Source organism: Balearica regulorum, chromosome 19, assembly GCF_011004875.1.
Source record: "Balearica regulorum gibbericeps isolate bBalReg1 chromosome 19, bBalReg1.pri, whole genome shotgun sequence".
NCBI classification, from domain to species: Eukaryota; Metazoa; Chordata; class Aves; order Gruiformes; family Gruidae; genus Balearica; species Balearica regulorum.
This window is the reverse complement of record NC_046202.1, coordinates 12,602,290-12,615,914: the sequence shown is the minus strand read 5'-3', so window position 1 is coordinate 12,615,914 and position 13,625 is coordinate 12,602,290. Positions and strand designations below refer to the sequence as shown.

The 13,625-nt window shown below is 58.3% G+C and overlaps 1 protein-coding gene across 2 annotated transcripts in view; it reads right to left on the bottom strand.

Moving 5' to 3' along the window:
• The window catches only part of HIP1 (huntingtin interacting protein 1), a 49,905-nt gene that overhangs the window by 24,686 nt on the left and 11,594 nt on the right, over nucleotides 1-13,625 (bottom strand). The window contains exon 1 of one of the 2 annotated variants that reach the window (XM_075771933.1): nucleotides 1,869-2,211. The exons of the other annotated variant lie outside the window; for it this stretch is intronic. Within the exon in view, the coding sequence (XP_075628048.1) occupies nucleotides 1,869-1,886 (18 nt within the window). The 5' untranslated portion in view covers nucleotides 1,887-2,211. Of the gene's footprint in view, nucleotides 1-1,868; nucleotides 2,212-13,625 lie in introns of those variants that run through there. 2 annotated transcript variants of the gene reach the window in all.

Here is a 13,625-nt window from a genome sequence, read left to right as displayed (position 1 = left end):
GCCTACCATCGGGGGACCAGCAATCAAAGAGCCGGGCCACTGGATTTCTCTGGTGCCATAAATAATTTATGCAGATTAATTACTCGCACATGTGTTTTTTAAAATCTAGTTTAAGGAATATGGACTGTTCCAATACACAGATAAACCTTTGGGGGGAAAAAAAAAAAAAGGACAATGAGAAAACTGATTCTGGGAAGAACAGCTGCCAAAAAGCGAGGCTACAGAAGCAGCCAAACCTCACCAACGACCATCGGGGAAGTTGACACCGTAAAACTCGTATCCCTTTGAAGGTTCCAGATGACATAACAGTCAAAAGAGAAGTCAACCGAGGCTGCAGAAGAGCTTGAGGAGTGCTTTGGTCACCGCCGGCACCACGAAGGGTGTCAGCATGGACCCTGGCTCCTGCTGCTGGGCACCCCACCGCAACTGGAGACCACACAGCACAACCAGACCCCATCAGGGGTGGCTGGATCCGAGGAGAGGGTGAAAACCAGGAGGGTTCCCAGGACCCCTGCACCTCTCCACAGCCGCTCCCCACGGAAAAACATTCATTAACTCTTCTCACTTAATTATTGATACAGGCACTCCATGACTCGTGTCCGACGTTGCCCTTTCCCGCAAACTGCCCCGTTAGCCAGGCTTTTAAGTGGGGATTTTATGCAAAGATAATCTCTTCCAGCAGCGGTAATTTCCAGCAGCGGGAGGATGGCCGTGTTTTCCAGGGTCAGCAGTTCAGGAAGGTCCTGCACCACCTTCAAATATTCCTGAAATGTTCCCAATGGTCCTGACTGGAGTCTTCTGCTTCCCAGCAAGTGCAAATATTTGGACATTTTTTGGAACAGAAGGAACTAAAGGAGCGAGGCTGGAGGATGCGGTGAGCAGATGCCAGGAGTTCATCTCCAGACGTGCATTTTGGTGACCAGCTGCCATCCCAGGACTCCAGCAGGGACACCCGGGGCGTGCGTCGCCCTAGCAGGATGCTCCAAAATTCCACGGAGCTGGGATGCCCGGGGATGCCGAGCCCGGCGGTGCCAAGGTAGCTCTGGTGGAAATCCGTCCTTGCAACGCCTCCCGTGAGCGGCACCTCTGGCGAGCAGGACGGGGTGTCCCTCGCCCGTTATCCCTCCAGCACATCGGGATCCTGCAACGGAGCCGAGAACAGCCAGGACCGTACGGGCTCCACGCTGCACCCGAGGGACCTTCCCCGTCCCTGACCCCGCTCTGCCGGAGCTCCGTGAAAAGCTGAATCCCTCTTCCCAGGTGAGCAGCGCAGGGAATGAACATGCCTCCCTGCAGGAACGGACCCTAAACCCCCACTTTTCACCCCAAACTCGTTTCCATCCCTTATCCTTGGGTGAGGGGCTGCTCCCCCACGCGCCGAAGGGGCTGTGACAGCAGCACCGAGCGTGGGGACACGGGTGTACGTGGGGACACGGGTGCTCGCGGCATCACCTGAACCCAGCGGCGTGGAAGACTGGGGGGAAGCGAGTTCCAACGGGGGGGTGGGAGCAAACCCCGAGCCGGGCTGCAGCAGCACGGGAGGAAGATCAGCCTTAACGGCAGAGAGGAGCCCCCCGATAACCGAAAGGGGGAAGCGCACTGCTCCCGCTGCCTCCCCAAACACACCCCACACCCCCCCCCCCCGCCCGGTTCACCCCGATTTTACACCAGGCTATCCGGGGGGCTTGCAAACACCCCAAACTTCCCTGCGAAGGAGTTTCGCTGCGCGCAAACCTTTAGCCCAGGAATAAACCCGGCGGCCTCGCTCTGCCCCCCCCCCCCCCTCCCCCTCCCCCGCGGTACCGGGGCTTGGGGGGTGTCCCCGGGGGGGGGGGGGGGGGGGGGGATGCGGGGATCCGCTCACTTACCACCTTGCCCAGCTCCATGGCGGAGGGGCTGCCGGGGCTGCGGCCCCCGCGGGCGCTGGGTGCGGGCTCGGCTCAGCGCGGCGCGGCGCTGCCCATGGCGGCGGTGCCCGTGGCGGCGGTGCCCGTGGCGGCGGCCCCGCGGGGCGGCGGCGCTGGAAGGTTCTGCCGGGCGGCGGCGGCGGCGGCGATGGGGGGGGGGGGGAGGCGCGCTCCCGCGCCCGGGCGCGCTCCCGCGAGGGGCGGCACAGCGGAGCGGGGGAGGGGGAGGAAGGGGAGGGGGCGGCCGCGGCGCTCCGCCGGAATAACAAAGGAGCCCCGCGGGGGCGCGCGTGGGGGTGGGCACGCGTGGGGGGGGGGGGGGGAGAGGGGGGCGGCCCGCCCCCGCCCACTCTGAACCGCCCGCCCACCCGGGAGCGTCCCCCCCGCGGCGCCCGCCCACTGCCCGCCGGGTGGATTCGGGGCAGCGGTGAGCGGTTGGGGGGGGGGGGAGGCGGCTCCGAGCCCCGGGGCAGCCTGACCGAGCCCCGGTCCGACCCCCGGCCCCCCCCCCCGAGCGCTGCCCCATCCCCTGCCCCCCCGGCCCCCCCCTGCCCATCCCCGTGCCAGGAGCAGAAGCTGCACCCGAGGCTCTGGCCCGTGACCCGCACAGGGTTCCCCACGCACAGGAGCCCACTCGCTGTCGCAGTCTGGGCTCCAACAACAAAAGCGATTCAACGGGTGGAGTGATGGAGTCCCCCGACCTCAGTTCCCCGTCCTCGGGCATTGCCTGAACTCTGAGCAGGGATTTCCACCCCTCTGTGGGACAGGCAAACACCCACACGGGAGCCTTTTGCTTTTTCCCAGCTCCTACCGGTGCTCAAGAAGCACTTCAGCATTTTCCAATGGGACGCACGAAAGAAATCCAAATAACTCTTCTATTTTGCTGTGACCCCCCAAAAGCAACCTCAAAGCAGGGAGGAGGAAAAGCATCGCAGCTGCCCCTCGGCTGAAGGTGGAGGAGAAGCTTCACGGCCCTAAGAAAAAACTGCTCCTGCGGTGCTGGCCCTGGCGGAACCCGCTAATCCCCCGGGATTACTATAGTCTAGTCACAGCTCAGCCACTTACTCTGTGACAGTGACTTGGCCGCTCTTAATAAGATAACGGGATCCCACAGTCCTGCGGGGACCCACGGGGATGGAGCGCTGCCACCCCCGCGCCCTGCCAGCACCCAGCTCTGCACCCACCCAATTAGTCCCAGCCCTGGGTGGGGAGGGTGGGGGGCGGCAGCTTTTAGGGCCAAGACCCAGATCGTGTTTTGCTCAGGTGGCTGCTAAGCCTCCGCTGTGATTCCTGGGATGGACGGACAGACGGACAGACACACCGCTCGGCAGCACTGCAGGCACACGGCTTGTTGGTTTTTTGCTGGACCAAACGTGTTTTGCTGGACCAGATGGCTTCAAGCAGCAGCTGAATTCCTTCGGGAGCAGAGTCTGGTCCCTGCTCCGAGCCCGGGGGGTGAGCACGAGGCAGCGTTCGGGGGGCAGGTACCTGCCCCAGTTGTGGGTACCTGCCCCCATCACGGATGCCTGCCCCGATCGCAGGTACTTGTCCCATCACAAAAACCTGCCCCTATTGTGGATATCTGCCCCTGTCACGCCAGGCATGATGGGGCTCAACAGTCCCTATCGTGACAGGCATGACGGCATGTGTGCACGGCAGGAATGGTCTCTGCCATGCCGGCCACGGGAAGCACGGTACCAACTCGGCATCCCAGGCACCAAAAGCAGAGGGGACGAACCTGGAGTCGAGCATCGTGGCTGGGAAGGGGCACGGGGTTTGCACCCTCCCCACACCGAAGCCCCTCGGTGAGCGATTCCCAGCTGCGCTCCCGGCATGGGAAGTGGGAGCTTGGGTCCTCGCTGTGCAGCCCAACCTCCAGCCTGGTGTTCCCCCCCCCTCCCCGCCCCCGGCTTAATGGGATCCTGGAATTAATTCACCCTTAGCTTGGTTTAGCACCACCCTTAGCTGGGTTTAGTGTTGCTCTGAACCTGACACCGCAACTGCTTGCTGCCTTGCTGTCCTGGCGGGATGTCCTGCAGATGCAGTCCAGGCTTCCCAGAGCACCATCTCCAGAGGCACCAAGAAGCCACAGCCCTGCAATTAGCACTTGGCCATCAGGTTTTAATGCCTCATTTGCATGAAGAGACCTTAGGGCAGGTATGCAAAGAGCACATCCTGCAAGGCACAGCAGAAAACAAAGAGCATCCTCTGGAGCAAAACCCAATCCCCGCCACAGGCAGAGGATGGGTGTGACTTCCTACGATGCCATCTGCATGGGAAATACATAGCCTGTAAAATAACAGGCAGGAACCATCCTTTAGCCATGTTAATTGGTGACACCCTGCAATACCATCAAAACCCATGTGCAGCCATGCCAACCTGCGTACGGGCATTGTGCTCCCATCATCCCTCCTTAATCCCACAAATTAAGTCAGCTCGTCATCGTTACCCTTATTTTTCAAAATCAAGCTTTCACGCAAGCTCACCCCTGAACCAACCATCTCAGCGGGTGCTACAGCCAGTTCAGAGAGAAGATGGTTACTGCAGTTATCGATGGTCTCCTGTGGACACATGCAAGCGTCCGGCTGGTGCGGCGCGACCACAGCTGTCGCGTGGTTCCTTGTGGCTGAGCCGCTCTGGCTGGCAAAGCCTGAATTTTGGAGGCCACCAGGAAGCACTTGGGGAAAAGGCAGAGTCCACCTGGCTTCATAGCAAAGGGGGGTCTTCAGCTAGAAGGTAAAAATAAGAACCTGAAAATTAATTTAAAGGCAATTTCGGGAGAGTTCCCGGAGCAAAGGGAAACCCAGATTCCCCAGTGCCAAGCAACGCTGTGCTCCCCAAACTGAAAGCACCAAGCGGGGTCGGCAGTGCGCATTACCACGCCGGGGCTCAGGAGAGGCCAGTGTGACCCTGGGGACAAATCCCACCGCTACAGGGATGCAACAGGGTGAAAGGAATTTCCTTCTTGCTTTACCGAGCCCAGGGGAATTCCCTGCTGTGGTTCAGTGCATCGGCGTGGAGAAACTCTGGTGCCAGCACACGAGAGCTGCTCCTGCCCCGCATGGTGCTTCCAGGTTATTCCCAGGGGCTCCCGTAAAGATGTCGAGGTGCTGCCCTGCTGCTCTTTGCAGCTGCAGGAGCATCAGCTCTGCTTCCAGTTTCCTTCAACTGCTATAGATACAATTATATATATATATTATACTTAACTCACTCGCACAAATCCACCGAAGGCAGCGCAATAAGTGAACTTGCTCTAGATCTCCGTGCCACTGCGGCAGGAGCAGGGGGAGATATACGGAGCATCCCAGTCGGGTGCGCAAACCCACACGCTTCATCTCAGGCTCCAGCAACTCCCTCCCGGGCTGCATCCCATCCCAGTGATTTGAGATGAGCTTGCGGAGGACCAGCCCTCGAAAGCCTCTGCGGAGTGGATGCGCTCCAGTTGGGATGGAGGGAATGACCTCGTGAATGAAGGCAGTGTGGGGGCTGCTGGGGATGGCTGAAGGTGCTGCTGAAAAACCGCAGGGCACCAAAGGCGCTGCCTCCGCCAACCCCTCCGGCTCAGGGGTGGGAAGGGACCTTTTCCTGGCAGGGAATAGGGAAAGCAAAGCAAGGGCTGCTTCCCTGGAGAACCAGGGGGAGGCAGCCCCTCGCTTCACCCCGTGCCCCTCGTGCCTTCATCATCCTCCTGCCTGAGCCGGAGAGGCAGACAGCGTCCTCCTCCCTCCCCCGGCTGTATTTAACCTCCTCCAGTGCTTCACTCCGAGACCCTTTACACCACCCTGGGAAGACCTTCCATCCTCCTGCAGCTCCAATATTCTCCTGCGAGCTGCCGGGACGGTACGTGCGGTCCGGACCGCCATGGATGAAGAAGGAAGAGACGTTCAGTTCAGCATCTTCCCCGAGCTCATCAGAGGCTCCACAAGCAGCTTTTATACTCTATTTGGCAACTGATTCCTGCTAAAATGAAGGGAATTAGGGCTAGAACGTCTTCGCAAATGTGGCCTTTTGTCATTACAGCCAACTTGACAAGGTTCGCCGGATAACGATCTAGAAGGCATTTTCTTTTATTGGTTTTACATCCCCTACTTCTATTTGAGCCAACCTCCGCCTGAGCTGATGCTCGGGGCAGGATGGAGCGGAAAGCCCTGGCTACTCTGCTCCATGAAGCGTTTACGTCTCTCTCAAAGGTCTCCTTGCCTCTGTCCCCTCCCTACTGTTCGTTTTACCAGGTCTAAAAATACTCCGAAGCCTTTTAAACCCTCTTCCCCTGCAGCTGCCTCCCTCCTGGATGACTAATAATATCTGTTGCTCCCTCTTGATCTCTCTGTATTTCCCAAGTCTTCCCTGAGGGAAGGAACCAAACGGGAGCCGTGCTCTCAAACCACCCCTCAGACTCACAGTCTCTTAAATTCATTTTCCTCAGGGAACGGCATTTTCTTCCAGCTGCTCCAGTGTAGGAGCAGTTTAAACCCACCTCCCCAGAGCAGCTGTCTCAGTTCATGATAAACTAGTCCTGCCCCATGGCTTAACCATGCAAGATGCTGCCGGAGCATCTTTCCAGTACGAGATCTCCAGGATCCCGAGGTTTTCAGAGCTCTAGGTATGAAGCAGAACAGAGGGCTCACTGGGAAAACCACTGAGCACTTAGAAAACTATTTATTTTCTGTTTTGCAGGTTTCAGCTCTTTTCAGCATCTCTACGGATCTGAAGTGGTGGCATCCACTCCCTCGGGGCACGCGACATCTGTTCAGGCTGGGTTTAGTTTCTGATCCGTGGAGCAGGGTGAGCATCACTGCCTGCACGAGGAGTTTGGCTTTTTAGGAAAAGGGAGTGAATGCCGGGCACCGGGGTGTATTTGTAACAGCGTGATTTAGAGGAGAAACCCACCTTGCCATTGCCGTCTGTGGCAATGGCTTTTTTCCCCCTGAGCTGGGAGGTGGGAGCATCGTCACGCAGAACAGCTTTCCTGACTGATCCACTGCTCTGCATCCTTCCGAATCAGAGTCGAGCCCTGCCCCCGGGCACCCGGTGCAGCAGCACCCTCCCCTCGGCCAGCCTCACATCACGGGTTATTCGGGATACAGGGATGGAGCAGTCGTGCTGATGGAAGCTGAAGGTGCAATGAGTTTCTCCAGACTCCGACACCACAATAGATCCAAACCCCTCCGGGCTGATCCCACACCACCGTGATTTTCAGAAGGGATCCAGCAACGAACAACCTTCAGAAAACCTTTACACTAACACTGGTGATGTAAAAAAAAAACCCCAAAATCATCCCAGTCTTGGTGAACCAGCTGCTTTTTAGTACCAAATCTGCACTCGCACGGGAGGCAGATTTAAAGGGTGTTTGGGTGCTCTGACACTTCTGGAAATCCTCCTGGCCAACTAATGCCCAAATACCTTTGCAAATCTTGATTTAGGAAAAATATCCGCTCCAGAGCAGTGCTTAAAAGGCTCAAGGCCATTTTCAAATCCTTGTAATGCCACAGTTTCCTGGGCATGTGAAAGCAAGAGGAAAAAGCAGATCAGTCACAAGCGGGCACGGGTCCAGGGCTGGCAGCCACACTGAAGGCTTGCGCCGGCACGGAGCGGGCAGCATGGGCAGGAGCGGGCAGCCCGGGGCTGCCGGCCAGGGACTTGTTTCTGCGGGTACCGAGCTCCCCCAGCTCCTCACCACGGGCTGGACCAGCACGGGGATACAGGAGGAGCGCTGCCCTCCCACATCGGCCCAAGCAGAAGATAAATGAAGGGCTCCTGGGGTGCAGAACCGCACGATCGCCGCGGGACCGACGGGCGTGGGCAAAGCCGGCGCCGCTGCCAGCTCCAGGCCGGGGCACGGGCAGGGAGCCCAGCTCCATTATCCCTCCTGCCTTTACAGGAAGCCACTTTGTTGTGTTGTCAATATACAGATTTTCTTTCAAAAAAATAAAATAAATAAGCTGGGGTTCATGCTGCCAGTATTGATCGTTTGTTATTTTTAGCTCCTGGTTCAATCTATAGCGGTTGGTGTTACAGCGACTGCATGAGCCTCGTGTAACATCGCTCAGACCGTGCGCACGGACGGGGCCAGTCCAAGGTTAGCAGGAGCTCAGCGGGCAGCTCTACAAAGCCAACGGGATTAAAAATGCAAGAGGGAAACAGAGCCACAGGATAAGCAGCATCCTCCCCGCTCGCTGCTTCACCCTCCTGCTGACGTTGCAAGGAGCCAGGCAGATCCACCCATCCAAACCTGGAGCAGAAGAAAGTCCTGTTCCCCACCCAGTGTGTAGGGCCAGGAAGCCATAGAAAGGATGACACCGAGCTGGGTGGTGCAGCCGACGCGCTGGAGGGAAGGGGTGGCATCCAGAGGGACCTGGACAGGCTGGAGGAGTGGGACCATGTGAACATCATGAAGTTCAACCAGGCCAAGTGCAAGGTCCTGCACATGGGTCAGGGCGATCCCAGCACCAGCACAGACTGGGGGAGGGAGAGAGGGAGGGAGGAAGGGATGGAGGGATGGATGGATGGATGGAGAGCACCCTGCGGAGAAGGACTGGGGGATACAGGTGGGTGACAAATGGGACATCAGCCAGCAAAGTGCACTTGCAGCCCAGAAAGCCAAGCGTGTCCTGGGCTGCATCACCAGCATCATGGCCGGCAGGTCGAGGGAGGGGATGCTCCCCCTCTGCTCTGCTCTTGTGAGACCCCCCTGGAGCACTGCGCCCAGCTCTGGGGGCCCCAGCACAAGGCAACGGTTTTAAACCGAACGAGGCTGGGGTTAGGTTGGACATGGGGAAGAAATGTTGTACCATGAGGGGGGTGAGGCCCTGGCACAGGTTGCCCAGAGAAGCTGTGGCTGCCCCTGGCTCCCTGGCAGTGGTCAAGGCCAGGTTGGATGGGGCTTTGGGCAACCTGGGCTGGGGGAAGATGTCCCTGCCCACGGCAGGGGGGTTGGACCGGATGATCTTTGAAGGTCCCTTGCAACCCAAACCACTCTGTGAGTCCGTGATCCGAAGACGGATGGGGAAGGCACCACCTGAGGTCCCCCATCCAAAAGGACAGCCTTCAGCAGCCACAATAACAACTGTGTGTAAGGGAAGTGTGGCAGTGGGATGTAAACCTGCACGCTTAACCTCGGCTAGTATGTACATGACCTCATCACTCGCAGATCTCTTCTGTGTCCTCTGCAGCCCCATCCACACCTGCAGGTTATCTGGAAACCCTTCTCGACTCCAGCCGAGGCTCGATCTTCTTTTACGCACACACAAAGCACCACTGTAGTTAGCCACTTCCTTCTTGTAAGCCTAACGCCAACACCACCGAGATACGCAAAACGCCCAGAAGGAGGAAACGGTTAGCAAAGGTCACCACTGCGCTACCGAACCGCCAGCCCTGGGCTCACTGCTCCCACGTCTGCTCCCTGGGCTGCCGGCACCCAGAGCTCCTCTGTCACCCCCCCTTCCTGCAAGCCCCAGAGGTCTATGGGGATGAATACTCACCAATGGCCCCCAGTTTTGTCCACACTGCTCCGTTCTGCAGCCCCTCTGTATCTAGATCAGTGCCGTTGATGCTTCAGGAGATGGTTGATAAAACATGGCTCCCACCAGTTTCCTTGTGAAGCCCCTAAGTTCTCCCCTGGAGGCTTCACGTATAGGGAGCTGGAGGCTTCACGTGGAGCATGGCTGGTGCCCATGGGGCCAGAGACGAAGCCATGCCAAACTACCTTCAGCATCTCCCCTCGGATGCCTTCGTCCCTCTCCCAAAGAGCTCCCTCCCTTCGTAGTCTCCAAACCTCTGTCTGAGGTGACCCTTGAATTGCCCCATCAGAGGAATCATTTTATTTATCTGCGTTTTGTGCCTTGGATTGAGACCCGCAGACCTGGTGGCAATGCCACCTGTGCAATGCTTCAGCTCAGTGCCCACCCAAGACCTGCACACCCGCCGCCCAGGACCTTGTCACACCTTCTCCTGAGCTTTATTTCCCCACAAACCCACAAGACGGGGAGAAAGGGGCTGAGCAGATGCTCCTGGCAGATCTGCGACGCGTACGCACACCTCAGCACCCACAACAAGCCCTAAACGTTAACAGCTTCGGCACATCCACGTAATGAACGAGGAACAAACTCGTCTGAAACGAAACCGCCTCATGCAACAGGCTGGGAAATGCTGCAGCAAATGTTTTCCCTGCGGCCGGACCCCACCCCACGCGCCAGACGCTGCCAGACCCCTGCCAGACCCTGCGTGCAGTCTGCAAACTGCAGACACTGAGCCTGCCTGTAGCTAACGGGCAGCAGTAAAAGTATTTATAGGAAACAGGCAACATATTTACAGCCCCAGGAAAGTTTCCAGCTCTGAGTATATTTAAGCACCGCGCGGTCGCAGGGAGAGGTCGGAGCAAAGCGAGTGACGCCGGCTTGCAGCGGCGCTGCCTCCTCCTGAGTGCTCCCAGAGGTTTTTCCACTTTCTTTGGCATTGCAAGCCACCTCCCAGCTCTCACCCCCCAACCCGGCTGCCGGCACCTCCGTCCATCTCCCCATCTCCCCGAGACCCGCTTCCCAGAAGTGCCAGCGCGCTGTGGGCTACGAAGAGCTGTGGGTTTGCTGCCTGTCGTTTTCCAAATGGACTCGTCTCCCTCCCACCAGACCCCACGGGATCCAGGTGCCCATCTCAGTCTGGGGGGAAAACAGCAGAGCAAACGAACCGATACCCGAATGAGAGAGAGACATGTCATTTTTAATACCCCGCATGCAGCGGGTGAGCACTGCTGGGACGATACCCCATGGGTGACCCTGCTCCCCTCTCCCCCAGCAAGGAGAGAGCTTGCTCCCGGTGCCCAAATCTCTGCCACTGGAAAAGTTTGACCTTTATAATTAATAAATACTAATTTAATAACGACACAGGACCTAAGCCTAAAGGCGACAGAGGGCTGTTGGCACCGGAGCAGGGCTGAGCTCCATGTGTGGCCCCCTGGGATCTCCCAGGACTTCAGAAACGAGCATCCGGCTTCGTTAAGCCACGACTGCGGTTCCCAAGCCCTGGTTCCCGGCAGCCCTCCCCAGTGCCCAGGGACCCACCACGTGCTGCCAGCTGTAACTAGAGCTCAGCGCCCAGCGACGGGGTGTCCATTCCCCATGCAGAGGAGCAGGATGGGACAGAGGAGGAACAAGGGATGTTCTCTGATGGATGTATAAATGGAAAATAATCCAGTGCCATCCTGGTACATGAGTTTTGGTACTCTTTCAAAAGTACCAGTGGGCCACGCTCCTCATGTTCGACAGCTCTCCTGTGTCGGCGGATGCAACCTACCGCAGGTGATGCTCCAGGCAAGGAGCTCCGTGACTTTGCCGGGGCACACCGCACACTCGCTGGGCGTGGAAAGCGCCTGGGGAGGACGCGGAGCCAGAGCACGGATCTCCGCTGGGATGCAGGGTGGAGCCTGAGGTGGAAAAAGCCCTAGCGCATAAAGGAAACTGTGTTTCATGTGTTATTGCTGCCTGTCTGACGCTTACCAACGGGGGAACCGCAGGCACGATTCCGTGCAAAGGGCTGCGAAATCCCTTCCTGAGATCTAAATATTAGTTTTTACTCATTTTCCTTCTTCAAAAACAAAACACTGCCGGCTGGAGCGTGTGCCAGCGTGCCCTTCAGCCTACCCAGCCCAAGAAGAAAGGGTTGCTCTGTCCCACTGTCCCACTCCTGCTAGCCCCGGCACTGCGGCGGGAGAGGAACTGAGAGCGTAAAACCCAGCTGTGGGTGTGGAAAACACGCCTGTGCCTCCTGGCAGGACGGGGGGAATGGGTGAGAGGCGCTTGGGCTGGGCACGGAGAACGAGAGGCAGCTCCATCGGGAGCCTCTCTGGCAGCAGGAGGAGATGCCCCCATGCTGGGACCCACGGGCACCCCACGGCTCACCCACGTGTGATCCCACAGGGATGTGGGCCAGCTCGGGGGGGCTGCACCCACCACCCCGTTCCCTGCCTCCTCCAGCTCCAGGGGCGGGATGATGCATCCTCCACAGTGGGATGGAGCCAGGGGGATGCAGTGCTTGGCCCTGTGGCCGCAGGGGCAGGAGCGCCCTGGACACAGCCCTGCCCGCACACCACCACCCTGCCTGCATACTGCCGCCCTGCCCGCACACCACCACCCTGCCTGCACTTTACTGCCCTGACCGCACACCACTGCCCTGCCTGCACACTGCCGCCCTGCCCGCACACTGCAGCTGCAGGCAGCAGCACAGCCCCAGCGCGGAGCAGCACAGGGAGGCAGGGCAGCCGCAGCGCTCTGCACCCTGAGGGTGCTCCTGCCACAGTTAAACAGGGCAGAGGGAAGGGCAGCCCCAGGATCTCTGAGGTGTTTCACGAAATCAGAGGGTTATCACCTGAGAGGGAAGTCTCCGCTCTCAAAAGCAAATCACAGCATCCAGAGCATGCACGATGCTGCCACTGCCAACTGCCTCCTGTCCACCTAACGCTGGGCGTGCATCACTGGCAGAGAGGCACACAGGACTCCAAAACGATGAGGTATTGGCTCTGAGAGACAAAATGGGTGCTCCTGGCTACACATCGACAGCCGAGCTGGAACTGAAGTGCAAGCAGGCACCTCTTCCCAAACTATCAGTCACCCCCACCTGTGATGCAGCACTCACATCAGCAAACGAGCCACGTGCAGCAACTCAAACCCGCTCTCCCGGAGATGGCAACAAGGGGTCCCGCTGGTGCAGCAAGGCCCTGAAGTTTTCCAAGTACATAAAATCAAACATCCCTTTAAACACACCCAATTTCATTCTTTTTCGGCAATTCAGCAGTTGTCAGACACTGCCAGGCCAGCCCAGCACAGGGGACCGTGGTCCTCACCGCCCCGGGGTATCCTCCTGCCAGGGATACGCTCTGCTGGAAGGGGCCAGGGCTGGCTGGCGTGACGCGGGGCGAGGGCTCCCGTGTGACTGGCGTGACGGAGGGCGAGGGCTCCCGTGAAAGCCGGCGGGTGACAGCCAGCCTCTCAGATACAAAAGCCATGGGGATCAGACTCGTCTGGGTGAGGGCGGATGGATGGCTGAGCAAGGCACCAGCCCGAGGACAGTGGGAGCCGCACCCAGCACTTCTGCAGAGAAAAACCTCTGCGTTCCTACAGCATTCGGGGAATCAGGACTTTTTTTTTTACATTTTTGGATAAATACTAGAAATCTACTGACTGATATTATCAGAAACAACCTAGAGAGCCCTGAACACAGCCCAGCTGTCACGGCCAGTCCTCCGTGCCGTACCCAAGTGCTCACCGGTGAGGCACAGAGAAACAGAAATCCTCATGGTGAGAATTTGGTGAGAATTTGCACGATGCTGCTACCTGGGAGAAGAACATACTGCAACTAAACACCAGGACCAGAGAAAAAATGCTGGTGAGAAGCAGACATCCACGTACAGCAGCGCCCAGGGACCACCCGGGCAGCGCTGCCGCGGTGCTGCAGTCATTACGTGGGGCGGTTGCGGAAGGAGCTGAGCACCGGTCCTTCTTCCGTCTAGGGCTGGAAAAGATGGAAATACCTAGGATGAGAATAAGAAGCTCTCGCCATGGCTATGCACACTGCTCACAGGACACTGGTTATTTCAGTGAGTGGTAAACACACTGCTGCTCTGTGCAGGCTGGAAAGAAACAGTCCCTTGGAGGTGCTGGGATCAGATACCCAAAATTTGCTTATCATCAGAAGAAAGGAGCTGGCAGACTTCATCCTCTGATAGGA